Raw genomic sequence first — 16,424 nt, forward strand, 5'->3', positions numbered from 1 at the left:
TGTTATGAATAAAATACACTGCAAATATATCTGAGAAGTGACTGTAAGGACATTTTATCAGCACACAAATGAAAGAGAGCTGTTTTTAATAAATAGCATTTATTAGCATTAGCATTTAATAGCATTATATGTATTTTTTTCAGCTGAGATTTAAATACAAATCATATTAAGGTTTCTAAATTACTTTATGTTTTATATGAGCTGAATTATGACTGCAACAAACCGAACTGGGGAATATGAAATTACAGTAAACACTGTTACAAATAAAACTATTATTATTAACTACACATAGCTTTTTTGGAACATTTTTGTGCATGTAATATCTTACACCAGGATGCCAGGGACCACATAGTGACATAAAAGAAGTGAACAAACTGTTTGAAAGAACCAATTCATTTCCAGTTCCTTAGAAAATCTGTGTTTTCACTGTTATACAGTAGGAGGCGCTATTACACATCTTCTGATAGAGTACTGAATGGATCGAAACACAGCGAAGAAGAAGCAGAAACAAGCGATTGCGTATACAAGCAGATGCATATATTTATGTAAAATAATGCGATCATCAATCATTAAATAGCATGAAATACTGAATGAAATGTCGATCCAGGAAGTGTTTTAGGACTGTGAAGAGTTAGGTGTGTTGATGGAAGCGATTGACTCCATCTGTGTTTTGATCATCAGTCTGAATCTGATCCAGACATGGTCTTTTATGAAACATATAAAATAAAATATAAAAATGAATGAAGCTAGAAAAAAACATTTTTTATTTGTCTGTTTAAAAGCAGAGCTCTGTTCTTTATTTTCACATATTGCATGTTCAGATATTCATGAAAGTTTTGTGGAAATGATCAAAAAAGCTGGTGGGGGCTGGCAACTTAAAAAATGAAAAACACTGGTGGGGAGAGAGTTGTTCAGTTTATGTATCAACACACATTTTTACTCATGTTTGCTGTTTGGCAAGTGTTAATAACACACACACACACACACACACACACACACACACATTTACACAGACTGCTGACCTAGAGCATCTCACCATGTAGATGTGAGAGGATAAGAGTGCAGATTACAGTGGGGACTTACATTGATATTACCATACTGCTGATAATAAAAGGAAGAGGAGAGGAGAGGAGGCTGGGCTTTCATGTTTCCTCTCTCTTTGTGTTTTATATGTATATTTTGCATTTTCATAATTATAAATTCTCTTTTGTTTCTGAACTCACTCTTTTTAGGACCTGTAACTCTTCGTTAAACAGTGGACCCAGAGAGTGTTTGGACACTGAAGTCACACTTAAAAATGTGTGAATGTCACTGCATTATTTACAAAATATCAAACCAAGTGGCATTTGCATACAAATGATTCTAGACCTTTTCTGAAAACGAATGTCACTGAGCCGTTCTTACAATTACTTTTAACAAATTGGTGACAGTTTAGACACATTAAACAACCAGAATGCATGCAAATAATTTTGTGCCCAGATATTTAATTCTAATTTTGAACAACATAATCCAATATTATATAATCTGAAACAGACATTTTGTGACAGATGCACTACTGTTCAAAAGTTTTCGGGGGCGGTAAGATTTTTAGGTGTTTTTTAAAAGAAGCCTCTCATGCTCACTTAGTCTGCATTTATTTAATCAAAATACCATAAAAACAGTAATATTAGGAAATATTATTACAATTTAAATATGGGATTTAAATAAAGTGTACTCTATTTACATAATGTATGTTTACATGATTAAAAAACTGACAATCGATTGTTTAGCAGTCTATGGGACAGTCACAAGCCTCCCGGTTTTCACCCAAAATATCTTAATTTGTGTTCTGAAGACGAACAATGCTCTTACGAATTTGGAACGACATGGGGGTAAGTGATCAATGACTAAATTTTAATTTGAGGGGTGGAGTATCCCTTTAAGTCTCTGGGGTATATTTATAGCAATAGCTAAAAATACATTGTATGAGTCAAAATTATAGATTTTTCTTTTATGCAAAAAATCTTTAGGATATTAAGTAAAGATCATGTTCCATGAAGATATTTAGCAAATTTCCTACTGTAAATATATTAAAACTTAATTTTTGATTAGTAAGATGCATTGCAAAGAACTTCATTTGGACAACTTTAAAGGTGATTTTCGCAATATTTAGATTTTTTTTTTGCACCCTCAGATTCCAGATTTTCAAATAGTTGTATCTCAGCCAAATATTGCCCCATCACAACAAACCATACAGCAATGAAAAGCTTATTTATTCAGCTTTCATATTATTTATAAATCTAAATTTTTAAATATTGACCCTTATGACACTCCTGACTGGGCACTCAAGAAACATTTCCTACTGTACTATTAATGTTGAAAAATTTTATTGGAAAGTAGTATTTTTTTATATTCTTTTGTGAACAGAAAGTGTTTTTTTTACAGTCACTTTAGATCAATTGTGCATTTCCTAAATAAAAATAGTAATATTAATAAAATAAAAAAATCTTAGTGAACCCAAAGTTTTGAACATTAGTTTACATGATATTTTATTATATATGCAAAGACATTCATGCATTTTAAGTCTGACTTAAATGTTACTGCTATACACACACTGTTTGATCGCCTTATCCATGTTAAACTTTGTTTTACCACGTTTTAAATTACATCATAAACAGCAGCTCAAACTTGCACCAATCACTGATTCCCTGCGCAGTTGCCATGACTCTGTCTTCTGATTGGTCCTGATCAGCAAGGTGACATTGTTTCCTGTCTCTGTGTGAGCAGAGGCATATTTAACAGGACTGTGTGCGTTGAATATCCCCGAAAGACTTGTTCCGGTCGCACTTGAAAGAATGACCAAACATCAAATGACCCAATTTCATACAGCAGTTTTCCGACAAGCCAGCAATCGGAAATAGACATCTGATTATTTATCGCCTTCTCTTTCATGGTAGTCTACAGGAAGAGATGTGCTTAACAGACCGTGCTGGAAGCGCACTCTGAAGTCACGCTGCCTTTAAAAATGTTTGGAGCAATAGAGGATAAGTGACCTTTACCCTCAAGGAGTGAGTCAGCCATCTTTCCATCAAGGCGTAGAATGGAAGACTTCCTTTGATCAGCCGCCAATCAAAGCACCCTTTCCGTTGGAAAACACACACATTGCCCTCTATCTGTACCCCTATTGTGTCTGAGTGGGCTGTATCATGGAGATGACAATCTCGAGACATTGAGGGCATGGCAGACAGGCGGTCATCGTCGAGAAAGGAGTGATGGAGAGATTTGGAAGCTTGATGAAAGGGCTGGTTTGTCATTTAATGGCTTCTGTTTGAAAAAGGAAGGGAGGGTGCCATGCCTTTCTGTGAGCGTGTGTGTGAGCGATTAGTCACTGTAGAATGCTCTGCTGCTTTCCGAGTCTTGCCTCAGTAGCTCCTCACACAGACAGTTACAGAAATAGAAACAGGAAGTGCTTTCATTTCACTCAGCAGCCCTTTAAAATCACAGTCAGATTTGCTGCACAGAGGGATGAGAGAGGGGGAGAGAGAGGGAGAAGAGAAAAAGAGGGCAGGAAAAGTGATGAGAGGAGATGCGAGGGGATAGTTGGATCAGTGCATCTCTATAAAAAGCCAGAGCTGTCTGGTGGGATATAGTCTAAGAAAGAGGAATTGTCTTTCATTCGGAACTGCTAACGAGGACTCACGCTGCCTTATGATTGCACAGTTTTGTTAGTGCACATTTTCAGGTATAATTAATGCACCTGCAAGTACATCATGTACGAAAGCCATTAGAGCAGGGTCAGTAGCGTGTCTGCAATTTTAGGCAGTACTGCGAGGATGTTCCCCGTGAGCATGACAAGAACAACTGTTTTCAACATTGATAATAACCAAACCAAAGATGTTTCTTGAGGAGCAAATCAGCATATTAGAATGATTTCTGAAGGATCATGTGACACTGAATAGAACAAAAAATAGAACACAATAAACATATTTCATAATTTGGGTGTTTATTACTCGCTTTTGTTATAAATAAATAAATAAATTATATGTATGTATATATATGTATTTTGTTCAAACAATGTGGAAAATATGCGCTGCTTATTTTTAACCATGTTTTAATGGGTTTTAGTACTTATAGGACTGAGTTTTAGTTTAGGTGGGTAGTGTTCTTACCCAAGAAAGTACAGTTAAGTATAAGGTAACTAAATGGGTTACATGTGGAACAGGGTTGTAAAATAAGCAGAAAACATATCAAACTATATGTTTCAGTTACAGTTAAAATAAATTTTCATTGGTCCTAGAATAGAGCCTTGTGGGATCTTGTTCCTGCATTCTTTTCAGATATACCTTTTTATTAAAGTACATCGCCATGGCCAATTCACAGACAAACATGAAAATGGAAAAGAAGTAGCATCTCTCTCCTCTTGTTTTTGTCTTATATCCTCTTCAGAGTTCTGTCCGTTTTTCCAGCAGTTGCTGCAGCAACAAGAACATCTACAAATAAACACGGCAAGACAGAGACAGGGAATAAAAGACAAAAAGAAACAAAAGAGAGAGAGAGAGAGAGAGAGAGAAGCTATCACTTTAGTTTTGCTCTTTGGCTGTGTGTGTGTGCCAGTACGTGTCTATCCACACACACACATGTATTGTAGACAGAACTCTTACAACATAGTTTAGTCTAGCACAGGTTTAAGGGCTGTTTACTCCATGCCATGTAAAGTCCTGAGCTTCCATCACAGATTCTTTCTCACTTTATTTCAGTAAACAAAGCTACATATATGCATTTGACTGCTATATGCCTGATTCAGGCCCTCAGGTGTGTGCTTGTGTGTTTGAGAGAGAGACAGACAGGAACAGAGCATGCCAGTGGGGAGTTATGACTTTTAAACATCATCTATCTGTGCCTCTCTGAAGTCCTTGCACTCAGGGATCGGGCCTGTCAAAACATACACTCCCAACTGCTACACAGGGCACAAACACACACAAACACTCTCCAGAAACCTGACTCATTCAGTCATCCCTGAAACAGCAGAGATGCCGAGAGAGAGACTGAGATTGAAGATGTCTCTCTTTTAGCAGTACTTTTTGTGCAAATGTCTGTGTTTAAACAGCGGCTGTTGAAATTAAAATAAAATGTTAAAAGAGAAGGGGAAATGTAAATAAGTGAAGTACTTTTAATTGCTATATAATTGACAGATACATGGATTTTTAATTAATAATAAAATGTATATATTATCTATCTATCCATCCATCCATCCATCCATCCATCCATCCATTATCTATCTATATTTTAATAAAGGAGTGTTTTAATCGAATGTCAGTTTTTGCTATGATATCTAAATTGACATATAGCATTGCAAGACCTCACGTTATTTTCTATTGTAAGTGTTAAATCTCTCTCTCTTTCTTCTAGATCCTCCTTCTTCAGTCTTGCTTCCTGATGCACTTCCTCCAGTACGCAGCTCCACAACTACTCCACGCCCATATACGGGCACGCTCCGCCCCTCCCTCACTACTACTACAACAACCCCCATGGCTCCGCCTCGCCGCCATAACAACATCCTCCCAGAAGCCCTGACACGGTCGCCTCCATCCCTCCAGACTCCAGTCACTGTTGACTATTGCACCCCACGTCTCACTGCTGAAATCTCCTGGCCACGGACACACCAGGGACAGCTTGCTAAGCAACCATGCCCACCTGGCACCATAGGTTAGTAAGAGTGAGATTCATCTATTATTAAGGGCATTGTGTGTGCACAGAGGTTTATTTTGTTTAATGTGTATTGAATACATGGCTTAGCTGTGTGTGTGTGTGTGTGTGTGTGTGTGTGTGTTACGCTCCTAGGAAAGATCTGATACACTTCAACAGTGCAACAAAGCTCCTGATAAAATGGATGAAAGAATTCATTTGTTATTCAAACCCGTAATTAATTTATCATCCCAGTGTTTAGAGCTAAACTCATCATTAGTATTCTTTATAATTATGTTTAACAATAGGAATTCTTGCAGTACAAATAATTAAATAGTCATTTATTATTTAACCGAAATAAAGTGTTCCCTAAAAATGTGAGAATGTCTCCACAGTATATAACAAAATTCCAAACCAAAGTGTAATTTATTAGAAAGATTTGCAAAACATTCCACAATTACTTAAAAGGATAGTTCACCCAAAAATCATTTGCACCCCCATGTTGTTGCATACTTGATTGATGATTTTCTTTCTTCTATGTAATATAAAAGTGTTTAAAAAGTGTTTAAGAGGTCACTTGCAACAAATAGCCATAAATAATAAAAGGACCATAAATGAATATACATAAACATTAATAAGATTTAAGAGTTGATCACTTCATGATCCTTTTTGTAATTTTTGCAGCCAGTTGGTCACCATCCAGTTTCATTTTATAAAAACACAAAACAAACAAAATAGAGGAGCATTAACTTTCTGTTGAAATATCCCTTTGAGTTCCATGGATACAAAGCAGCATATAGGTTTGGAGCAAGAAGAGGGGGAGTAAATAATGACAGAATTTTAATTTAAGTGTGATTGAAGTATGAAAAATTCTTGTTCAAGCCACTGTATATGGATATGAACATGTAAAAGTTATGAGGGGTATGTATTTACCTCTTTAAAAAAACCGTCTTTCCTGTTACTGGGGTTAGCTTGTTCAGGTGTTCAGGTCAGTGCCATCTCATTATGTGGGCAGCTGCCAGCTGTTGATTGACACATTATGTACCGCTTGTAAATCTCTCACCCTGCTTGTGTGTGTGTTTGCTTTGACAGCAATCGAAAGGCCATGTTTCTCTCAGTGTGGATATGCATATGCCTGAGCGAATATGTGTGTGCTGTTCTCATGTTTTTCTTTGTTATTATTTTTCAGGTGTAGCCACATTTAATTGTTTGCTTGGCTACTGGGATCTGAAGGGACCAGATCTGAGCAACTGCACCTCACCATGGACCAATCACATCACTCAGAGAGTGAGTAAAAACATGGCACCATGGGAAATAAGCTAATGGCATAGTGTTAAATTCAGCGGAGAGCGATATGCCTATAGCAAATATATTAATAAAGCATAATTTGACCTGAAGGTTTTTTAACGGAAGGCTCAAAAGCTTATCACAAAGAGAAGCCTGCAGCAAAACTGCTTTAGTGTACAACAAAATGAGCCTAAATTCAACTGTCAAGATTAGCTGCAATGTATTTCACTTTGCTGCAAAATTGCAAAAAGCGTGTTGTAATCATTTGGCATGTGTGTGTGTGTGCACGTGTGTGTAAAGTGTGATGATGACTGAAGCTTATCAGTAATGTGAAATGGCTTCTTTTGTACAGCAGAGAGCAGATCCGAAAATAGGTAGAATCTCAAATCTATGAAGCCATTTGTTCATCTACTTATTCGGCCATCAAGGGACAGAGACAATAAAAGTAATATGCCCACGTACATCTCTCTCTCTCTCTCTTTCTGTAGATGAGATCAGGAGAAACGGCTGCTATAGTAGCACGAGAGTTGGCTGAACAGACGAAGGGAGAGTTGAGACCCGGAGATGTCCCATCTACAGTCAAAGCCATGGCACAACTGGTGGAGCTACTGGATGTACAGCTGCGAAATCTCACCCCGGGGGGGAAAGACACAGCGGCACGGAGCTTAAACAAGGTATCCGTGCTGTTAATAAACCACGTACACTGTGCAGTTAGTCATTACACTATTATTACATGTTTATTACAAGTTAATAACATTGCCATTTTTGTTATGTTTGAGAAAGCTATGTGTATTTTTGTGCGAAAAGGAGTGGGAAAGAAAGTCGTGCTCCAGTTATGTGCAGAGTACAGTGTTTTAAGCAGTAAACCTGTGGCAGCCTACAGATCAAAGACTTTAAGGCCCAAATGGGAAAACATCCGGTTAAAAACAGCTACTGCTCGATAGACAGAAATCCGTACACTCACACACCCACACACACTCTTCTAAATAAGGACACACATATTAAAACAGCTCATAAAGCCCCGGTGAGCTTTTCCAATTAACAAAAGAAGCCCCCGACATAAAAGAACAACACACATACACACATCAAAAAAAAACTTCAAAGTGGTGAAACGAGCACGCTGACTGCACAGCAATACACCTATGCACGGATTAATTTGTGAGAAACATAAATAACGTCCAGTCAGACATCTAATGCAGACAAATATATTTATTATGCATATCAAAGAACTGGTGGTTCATGACCAAAAATAGTCACATGTCTGTGAATATAAGAAACAATACTTTGTGAAAATATTACGATGCAGCTAACTAGGAGTGTAACGATACATTTAGGTCATGATTCCGTTTGATGATATTGATGTCACAATGTACTTTCAGAATGCTTTAAACAAAGCCAAAATAAAGACAAGTTAAAAGGAAATTTTTAAGACATATACTAAACAGTTATAAGAAATTGAATAAAAATGCTAAATTTGATATTACATCAGATCTGGGGTTTAATAAGCTTGATCTTGGTCCTGGTTCCCAGTGCACGGGACAATTATGACACCAGAATAGAAATATTCATTATTTTGCTTAGCTGAAAATATAGAATTATACTCTGTCAGAGACTACATACATTTAAATATTCTACATTTTATAAATGATTATCAATTATATACAAATATTTTTAAAATGCCTGCTTGATGCCAGTGCATATTTATCCAATAAAATAATTTGCATTAAGAGAACCAACAAATTGCAATTATCATGCAATATATTCAGTGTGAAGTAGTAGTTTAATAGTGTACACAACAATATTTGGCTGTATATTTGGCAATATAAAACTGGTGATGGCATGTTAAAGGGGTGGTTCGGGATTTTTGACATCGGACCTCACTTTTAGGTCAGCCTGGTTGTTATTCATCAGTGGAGACATTTAAAAAAAAAAAATTATCCAGTCCTTATATTTGGATAGTTGGCCGATGCTAGGCTAGCGCGAGTCAATGGGTATATGTTAGCCAGCCATTAAAAACCGTTTTACCCACTCCACAGTGCACCAAACGCAAATAAATTATAACACTAGACTATCGATGCAAATGTCCGTTGAGAGAATAATGTTAGAAATCAAACTTACCTTTCATCTCAATGATCCTAAAGGAACTAGTTTCTCAGCTGCTGTGGAATTTTACTTTGCTCCGGCTCTACTTTGCTCTGCTTATGTGATGTTAGTGATAATCAGTGTGCCAGCGGCAGGTAAATACACTTGCGTCATGTGTGGACCGGCTCACTCGGTTGCCTAGGTAATCAATATCACTCCGCTGCTGCTGTCGACAAGGCTTATGATTACAGGGAACAAATTATAACTAATGCAATGTGATGAAAGGTAAGTTTGATTTCTAACATTATTCTCTCAACGGACATTTGCATCGTTAGTCTAGTGTTATAATTGATTTGCGTTTGGTGCACTGTGGAGCGGGTAAAACGGTTTTTAATGGCTGGCTAACATATACCCATTGACTCGCGCTAGCCTAGCATCGGCTATCTATCCAAATATAAAGACTGGATCATTAAAAAAAAAAAATGTCTCCACTAATGAATAACAACCAGGCTGACTTAAAAATGAGGTCCGATGTCAAAAATCCCGAACCACCCCTTTAAAGATAATTAACATCCATTCATTCTAAACAAAACCCAGACTACTGTATATCATATACTGTATGCTGAGAGCATTAATAACTTTGCACTAGCATTAAGTTAGCGTCAGCATTAAAACAGCACAATTCAAGAATTTTTTTCAAAGCCAAAATTTTGAATTTTCCCGTCGTTCTTTTGCATCTGGTTGGACCTTTGTTGTTTATGATCATATTAATACACTTCTATGTTCTATGTTTGAAATTTAGACCAGATGAGAATGTCATAAGAGCTTGACCCCAACAGACAGCTCTGCGCATAAAGCTGCAATAGGAGAAAGTATCAATTCTGTATATATTTTTTATTACACACATCACATTCAATGTGTCTAAATGTAGAGCAGTGAATCTCATTCATTCTCTCAGGAGCTAGCTGAACAGTGCAGAGCCTGAATATCACTTTACAGCCACTTTCCTATTACCAGCATCCAGCTAAAGTGATCAATTACACAAACACCAGCTCATCTGCAATCAGACACAGTCGAAACCGCTGCTTCATTCACTCACTGGTGTTTGTTTGTATATTTACAGTATTTTTGCCCTGGCAGACATGTAGGAATGTTTTGGTGAGTTTTAGTAACTCAGTAACAGATTCATTTTGTTTCTCTGATACATAATAGAATCATGATTCCTTAATTATTTATTACTAAATGATTGTTTCAGCTAAATAGGCTTGGTTTCTTATTGGGCTCTGAATGATTACATGCGTGCTGTGATTTTTCGTGTGGAGTTGTGTTTGTGAGTTATTGTTATTCTAATGTTTTAATAATTGTGTCTTTCAGCTTCAGAAGAGAGAGCGATCGTGCCGTTTCTTCATACAGGTATTTCATTCTGTCCTTGCTTTGTATGTTGTGTGTGTGTGTGTGTAGACACAAATATATTCCTTTCTAATTCATGTTCCATATCACTTTAGCATCTACACAGATGTAAAGTTTTCAACATAACACTGCTTTATACTTGTGTGCAGCTGTATGTGTCATAGCATATGAATCATATTGGGTGTTTGTGTGTGTCTGTGCGTCTGCACTTGTGCCCGTGGGCTGCTTTTTTTGCATTTATAAAAGCAGAGCAATTTTTTTCTCATGAGAAAGCAGTAGTGATGTCCGCACCGGTCAGCAGTGTCACATCAGGCGACTGATAAACACACACACACACACACACACACACAGACACACACACACACACACACACACACACACACACACACACACACACACACACACACACACACACACACACACACACACACACACAGAATCATGTAGATAAGCCCAAGAAAAGCTCAGCAGACTGAACAAAAGGAAAGCATGCGAACTGATTAAGAGGTTGAAAATGACGTATCTCAAACTGATCTAGACCGCTCAGTCAAAACTTTTTTGATTAGTAATATGCATTGCTAAAAACTTAATTTGAACAACTTGAAAGGTGGTTTTCTTAAATATTTAGATTTTTTTGCACCCTCAGATTCCAGATTTTCAAATAGTTGTATCTCAGCCAAATATTTTCCTATCATAACAAACCACACATCAATGAAAAGCTTATTTAATCAGCTTGATTTATAAAATCGAAAAATTTACCCTTATGACTGGTTTTGTGGTCCAGGATCACATATATGTATTTTTTTATTGATCAGGTCACCTCATATAATAGAACAGAACAATTCCAGATTCACAGAATGCTTATTTATTTATTAATTTATTTATTTAGTCTAAATTTGAGGGATCACTTGCCGTTTCAAATTGACACATTTCTGCTCATTGCATTGATAACCAAAATCTATTCATTTTTCATGATCCTGCATACACACCATTAGGTAACATTAGTCCGAGGTGACTGCAGAGCAACTTGAACCAAAAAAAGACAGAGTGCTTTTTCAAATATCTGCTGAGATGAAATGAGTCTATCCAAATGTCAGATGATCGTGCTGATTTAGACAGAGAGAATTACAGGATTCTGTGACAACTGTCTGAAGCCTCCCGGTGCTGACATCAAGCAAATATGGATTCTCAGTGGTCATCTAATATGTAATGCAGTGTGTGTGTGTGTGTGTTTCTTCATGCTGGATTACCTCCTCAGCTTCAAAGCACTTCAGTTCTGCTCCATTTACCAAGTCTGTGGAGAGTATTGCTGCTGTGTGTGTGAGGAAATAGAATATAAGAAGAGTTTAAAAAAAATCTCTTATCTGTCTCCACAGTACGAGCCCCCATGTGCACACACACACACACACATGCACACACAATTTCCCCTGACCTCTTGACACAGTTTGTCAGTAGATTTCAGAAGCAGTTTTGTGAGGAAGTAAATATAACTCTTCCTTTTTACCTTTTATGCCAATCGTCTCTCATCTCTGTCTCTCCTTTTTCTCTCTCTCATAAAAGGGTCATTACTTAAGTGGTGTCAAAATGAATATACTCATCCCGCCTTTAACACACTCTGTCTCACTCTCTCTCACACACACACACACACACACACACACACACACACACACACACACACACACCGCTCTACTGTAACTGGGGCAGAATGATTCACCCCAATGGCCAGATTAGCCTTCAGCAATTTAAAGACAAATGACAAAACATCCCTCTGTCCATCCCTACGGATGAGTGCACTACAGCGAGAGATGTTAATTTCATCACATATCTCCTCGCCACAGATATTATGTGAATGAATAACAATGCAAGGTTATGAACTTCCATAGAGACATGATTTATTTTAAATAAAAGGATTTTGACCTGGAATCATTGTTTGCAGCGTTTTTGTGAAAGAGACAAATATATTTGGCCTGCTTTGTGAATATCATTGCAGTCCATATGTTTATGTTGCAGCGTGCTGCACTTTTTCAAATGAAAAGCAAGATTGTAATGTGTCGCAATATACTCATCAAGCCTTTTAATAAACTACCACCTTAAAGTCTTAAACCTTCATTTGTATATCAAGGTTGAGGTTTTAATATCCCTGTGATAATATTCACTGCCAAAATTTAAAAGGCTTAATATCTTAATAATGACTTTTTTAAAGTCCCTTATATTAGTCTCCGCCACACAGCCGAGATATTTCATTTTTTCTATACAGTGCTCGTATGGAGCCATTAATTACCTCTTGCCTTGTGTTTGCATGTGTGTGTGTGATGACAGCTTCTTTCATTTCCACAATGTCTCACACTCCCTGTGGATCTTTTTTTAGTTTGACAGGGTTATATTCCAGTACAGAAACCGTGTAGTGTGTGAGTGCGGGTGGAAGTGGAAGAGAAATGGTTTATTGGAGAAGTGTGCACTTTGGGAAATATGTCCTTACTGTGAAGTTCAGATGTCAGAATGTATGTGCATGGGTTCAGAAGTCGTCCCTCGCCTCCAGAGCGCTGACGTCTCTGTTTTCCTCTCTTCTGCAGGCCATGGTGGAAACGGTGAATAACCTTCTGCAGGTGCGATCCCAGGCGGCCTGGAGGGAGCTCTCTGTGGCCGAGCAGCTGCGATGTGCAACCATGCTGCTGGACACGGTGGAGACGGGTGCCTTCATGCTCGCAGACAACCTCCTCAAAACCGACACCATACAGGAGAGCACCGACAACATACGTGAGTTTACCAAACCCGCCATCGCGATCTAATAAGTATGCACAATTCATCTTTGTGTCTCCAGTTGCATGTTCTGATTTCTCCTGTCATGAGGAGACAAATAAATTAAGTTAAAAAACAGATGGATAAAACCTTTTTTTCTTTTTGGATAAAGAAACCATGTTTGTTTGCACAAGCTGATTCATAACATTGTGAAACAAAGTTTTATGTTTTTATTTGTAATGTTCTGTTATGAAGTTTAACATGCTGAATATGAAAATCTCATGATTAACAGTGGTCATGAAAACTACAAAAATATGTTGACAACTTATACAAACTTATCTGTTATTACTCGTGCATAAAAATACTGAGCTAACAACAACAGTTTAACAAAAATGAGTCGTCCAAAACTTCAGAAGTGTACACTGGAGGATTTCTGGCTGTTATGGATGGAATGTTCCAGAAAGAACTAGAATATTCTAGAATGTTACAGAAATGTCTAGAATGTTACCAATCTTGAAAAAGCTAAATATCTTTTTTTAAAAACATGCAAAAACTCTACGTACTGAACCAGTGTTTCCTTATTAATGTTCAGAAATTTGCCTAGCCTAAATATTTACCAAAATATTAATGCTGGGTGAAAATAAAGAGTACAATAATCATCAGCATTACAGAAGAACCATAAATAATTTACGGTTTATGTAAAATAATAATACTTTCACAGTTTCTTCACATAGTTTGCATTAATCTTCAACATCACATAGGGGTTTTAATCATTTTGAACACTTCCAAAGAGATTTCATTAGGTGTAAAAATGCATTAAAGATTTTTTTTAGCATATTAGAATGATTTCTGAAGGGTAATGTGAGTAATGAGTAATGATTAGTAAGGAAATATATAAATGTTTTGTATTGAATATATATATATATATCCCCCCCATAAAAAGTGCACATGAACACTGTCTGCTAGGGGTTCATATGTATGGCCTGATGCATAAAAAACACATTATCACATTAGAGGTAAACAGCAGGGACACAGGCTTCAAGTGCACTCGAGCTAGATGTAACGAAGCGTGTCTGTGCAAAACACAAGAGCGCTCCACACAGGGGGTCTCGTTCCGTCTGACTCATGCAGAGGAATCCATGCCTCATCTTTAACAGACAGAAGTGGTCAAAATGTGTACCGACTGACACAGGACTGCCACAGATACAGAGAAAGCATGCGCTCAACATGGCGTCATTTTTAGCTTGATGGGATTTATAATTCTTGATCAATACGAGCATTCAAACGTGACATTTGAAACCATTGCTGTGTTAATTGTAGAATGCTCCAGCATGCCGTTAACTGCTCTCACGCTGTCAGTCAGTGCAGGCAGGAGGCAGTTTCCTTCAAGCTGTTCAGGAATGAATGGGTGCTGTGAAACTGTAAGACAGTGCAGTTAAACAATGAATCTAATCTATAATCAATATTCAAACCAATGCTAAAAATAATGTTGCAGATTAAAGACAGCATCAACACAAGCACAACCTCTCTCTATCTCTCTAGAAATGTAGCAGAAAAAAGTCTGTTTACATATAAATACTCTAATAAATACTTTTATAGCTGCAACAATCACTCAAAACCATGAGCTCATTCACACACACCACACACACACACACACACACACACACACCACACACACACACACACATTTTTACAGCTAGGGTTTAAAATTAACATTCACCAAACGCCAGTTGCAAATAAAAATTGGCTCAGGAGAATACATAACAGCCAGTTGGCCTTTTCTAGGAACTGCAGAATAATGCATTATTCTTTCTATTTACACAATGAACAGTGACTGTTGAGCAACCAACATCTTTTGGGAAATTTACTGGAAAAAGTTTGCCTTTTATTGTCCAAAACTTAATGTAAAGACACATTAATGTAGAAACACATTCATGATATTAGCCTCTAAAACAACACTAATAATAAAATCTAAATGTTCACAATTTCAGCTTTAAGAGATACGGTGCATGACGGACTCTCTGGCCCAATGGGAAACAGATCTTCTTTTTATTTATTTTTTTAGTTTTTTACCACAGAAGAAAAGCAGGAATGACATGCACCTGTTCTTTCTGAGAGGGCCTTCCTGGCTCACTTGAAACACAAGGTCAGATATGACATGACTAAAAAACTCATTCACGCAACATTTTAATTTAGAATGCAATGAGATTTAGGTATAAAATCAATATATATTTTTTAACTGGTCTTTAACTTGACAGCCGGTGATCACCTGTATTTTCATCATAATCTATAAAATGTAATTTAATTAAATATTTTTTTTTTTTTATAGTTGCATTCACTGTCCACTTGCCACAGAGGTCTGCATATGCACAACTCATTTCTGATATTATATTTGATACATTTGCAGACTTTTTAAAGCTTGCAAGCTCCAGTCCCTGATAACTGTAGTGAGAAACTAGTACACAGTCCTCAGAATTCCTCTTTTTATGCGGGTTTGGAGAGATGTGAAGTTGAGTAAATGATGACAGCATTTTCATTCTTTGAAGAACTCTTCCTTTAATTTTTACTATTTACACTGACAGAGAAACAATAGAGAGAGGAAGAAAGTGAGGGAGCCAGTGGCAAAGATTTGAAACGTTATAAGGGAGGACATGAGAACAGCAGGAAGAACAAAACTAAGGAGGAGACAGAATGAACAGAACATAACCAGAGACAGAGAGAGCGAGACAGACAAAAGCAGTGTGGAAAAGAGAGGATGAAAGGGAGAGGAAGAGAATAAATGAAAGAAAACAAAAAGAGAGAAAAGAAGGGGGATGGTGGTCAGAGATCCATGCTAACTGCTCTATTCTTCTCCAGTGCTTTCACAGCACAAAGGGGGAAATTTATCGTTCCTGGCAAACAATTTATCCGCTATTCCACCACTCAAGGCCAGTTCACATGCATCTCGCCTGAGAGAAATAGCTCTCCGTGGGATTGCCCTCTAGCCTAGCTTTTCCCCTTTCTCTCTGCGTATTTCATCACTGGTGTTTTTTTGGCATCTGATCATATGCCTTAGTTGTTTGGCCTTGATGTTTTACATGGCTGTTTTTGGAGAGGTTCATTAGTGCATAAGCAACATCAAAAAACTCCACCGACATCTGTGTGATCTCTTTTATGCAAATCTACATTGCTAACTGAGCTAACGGTTAGCATTCATCTCTCATGCGCTCGGCTGGTACTAAACCCCTCAGAAGTGTACAATA

The 16,424-nt window shown here is 37.3% G+C and overlaps 1 protein-coding gene across 1 annotated transcript in view; it reads left to right on the top strand.

Annotated features, from left to right (window-relative positions):
- The window catches only part of LOC132142183 (adhesion G protein-coupled receptor L3-like), a 95,133-nt gene that overhangs the window by 48,711 nt on the left and 29,998 nt on the right, over positions 1-16,424 (top strand). The window contains exons 7-11 of the mRNA XM_059551842.1: positions 5,389-5,685; positions 6,854-6,951; positions 7,440-7,625; positions 10,408-10,446; positions 13,017-13,200. Of these exons, the coding sequence (XP_059407825.1) occupies positions 5,389-5,685; positions 6,854-6,951; positions 7,440-7,625; positions 10,408-10,446; positions 13,017-13,200 (804 nt within the window). The remainder of the gene's footprint in view (positions 1-5,388; positions 5,686-6,853; positions 6,952-7,439; positions 7,626-10,407; positions 10,447-13,016; positions 13,201-16,424) is intronic.

Source organism: Carassius carassius, chromosome 6 (assembly GCF_963082965.1).
Source record: "Carassius carassius chromosome 6, fCarCar2.1, whole genome shotgun sequence".
NCBI classification, from domain to species: Eukaryota; Metazoa; Chordata; class Actinopteri; order Cypriniformes; family Cyprinidae; genus Carassius; species Carassius carassius.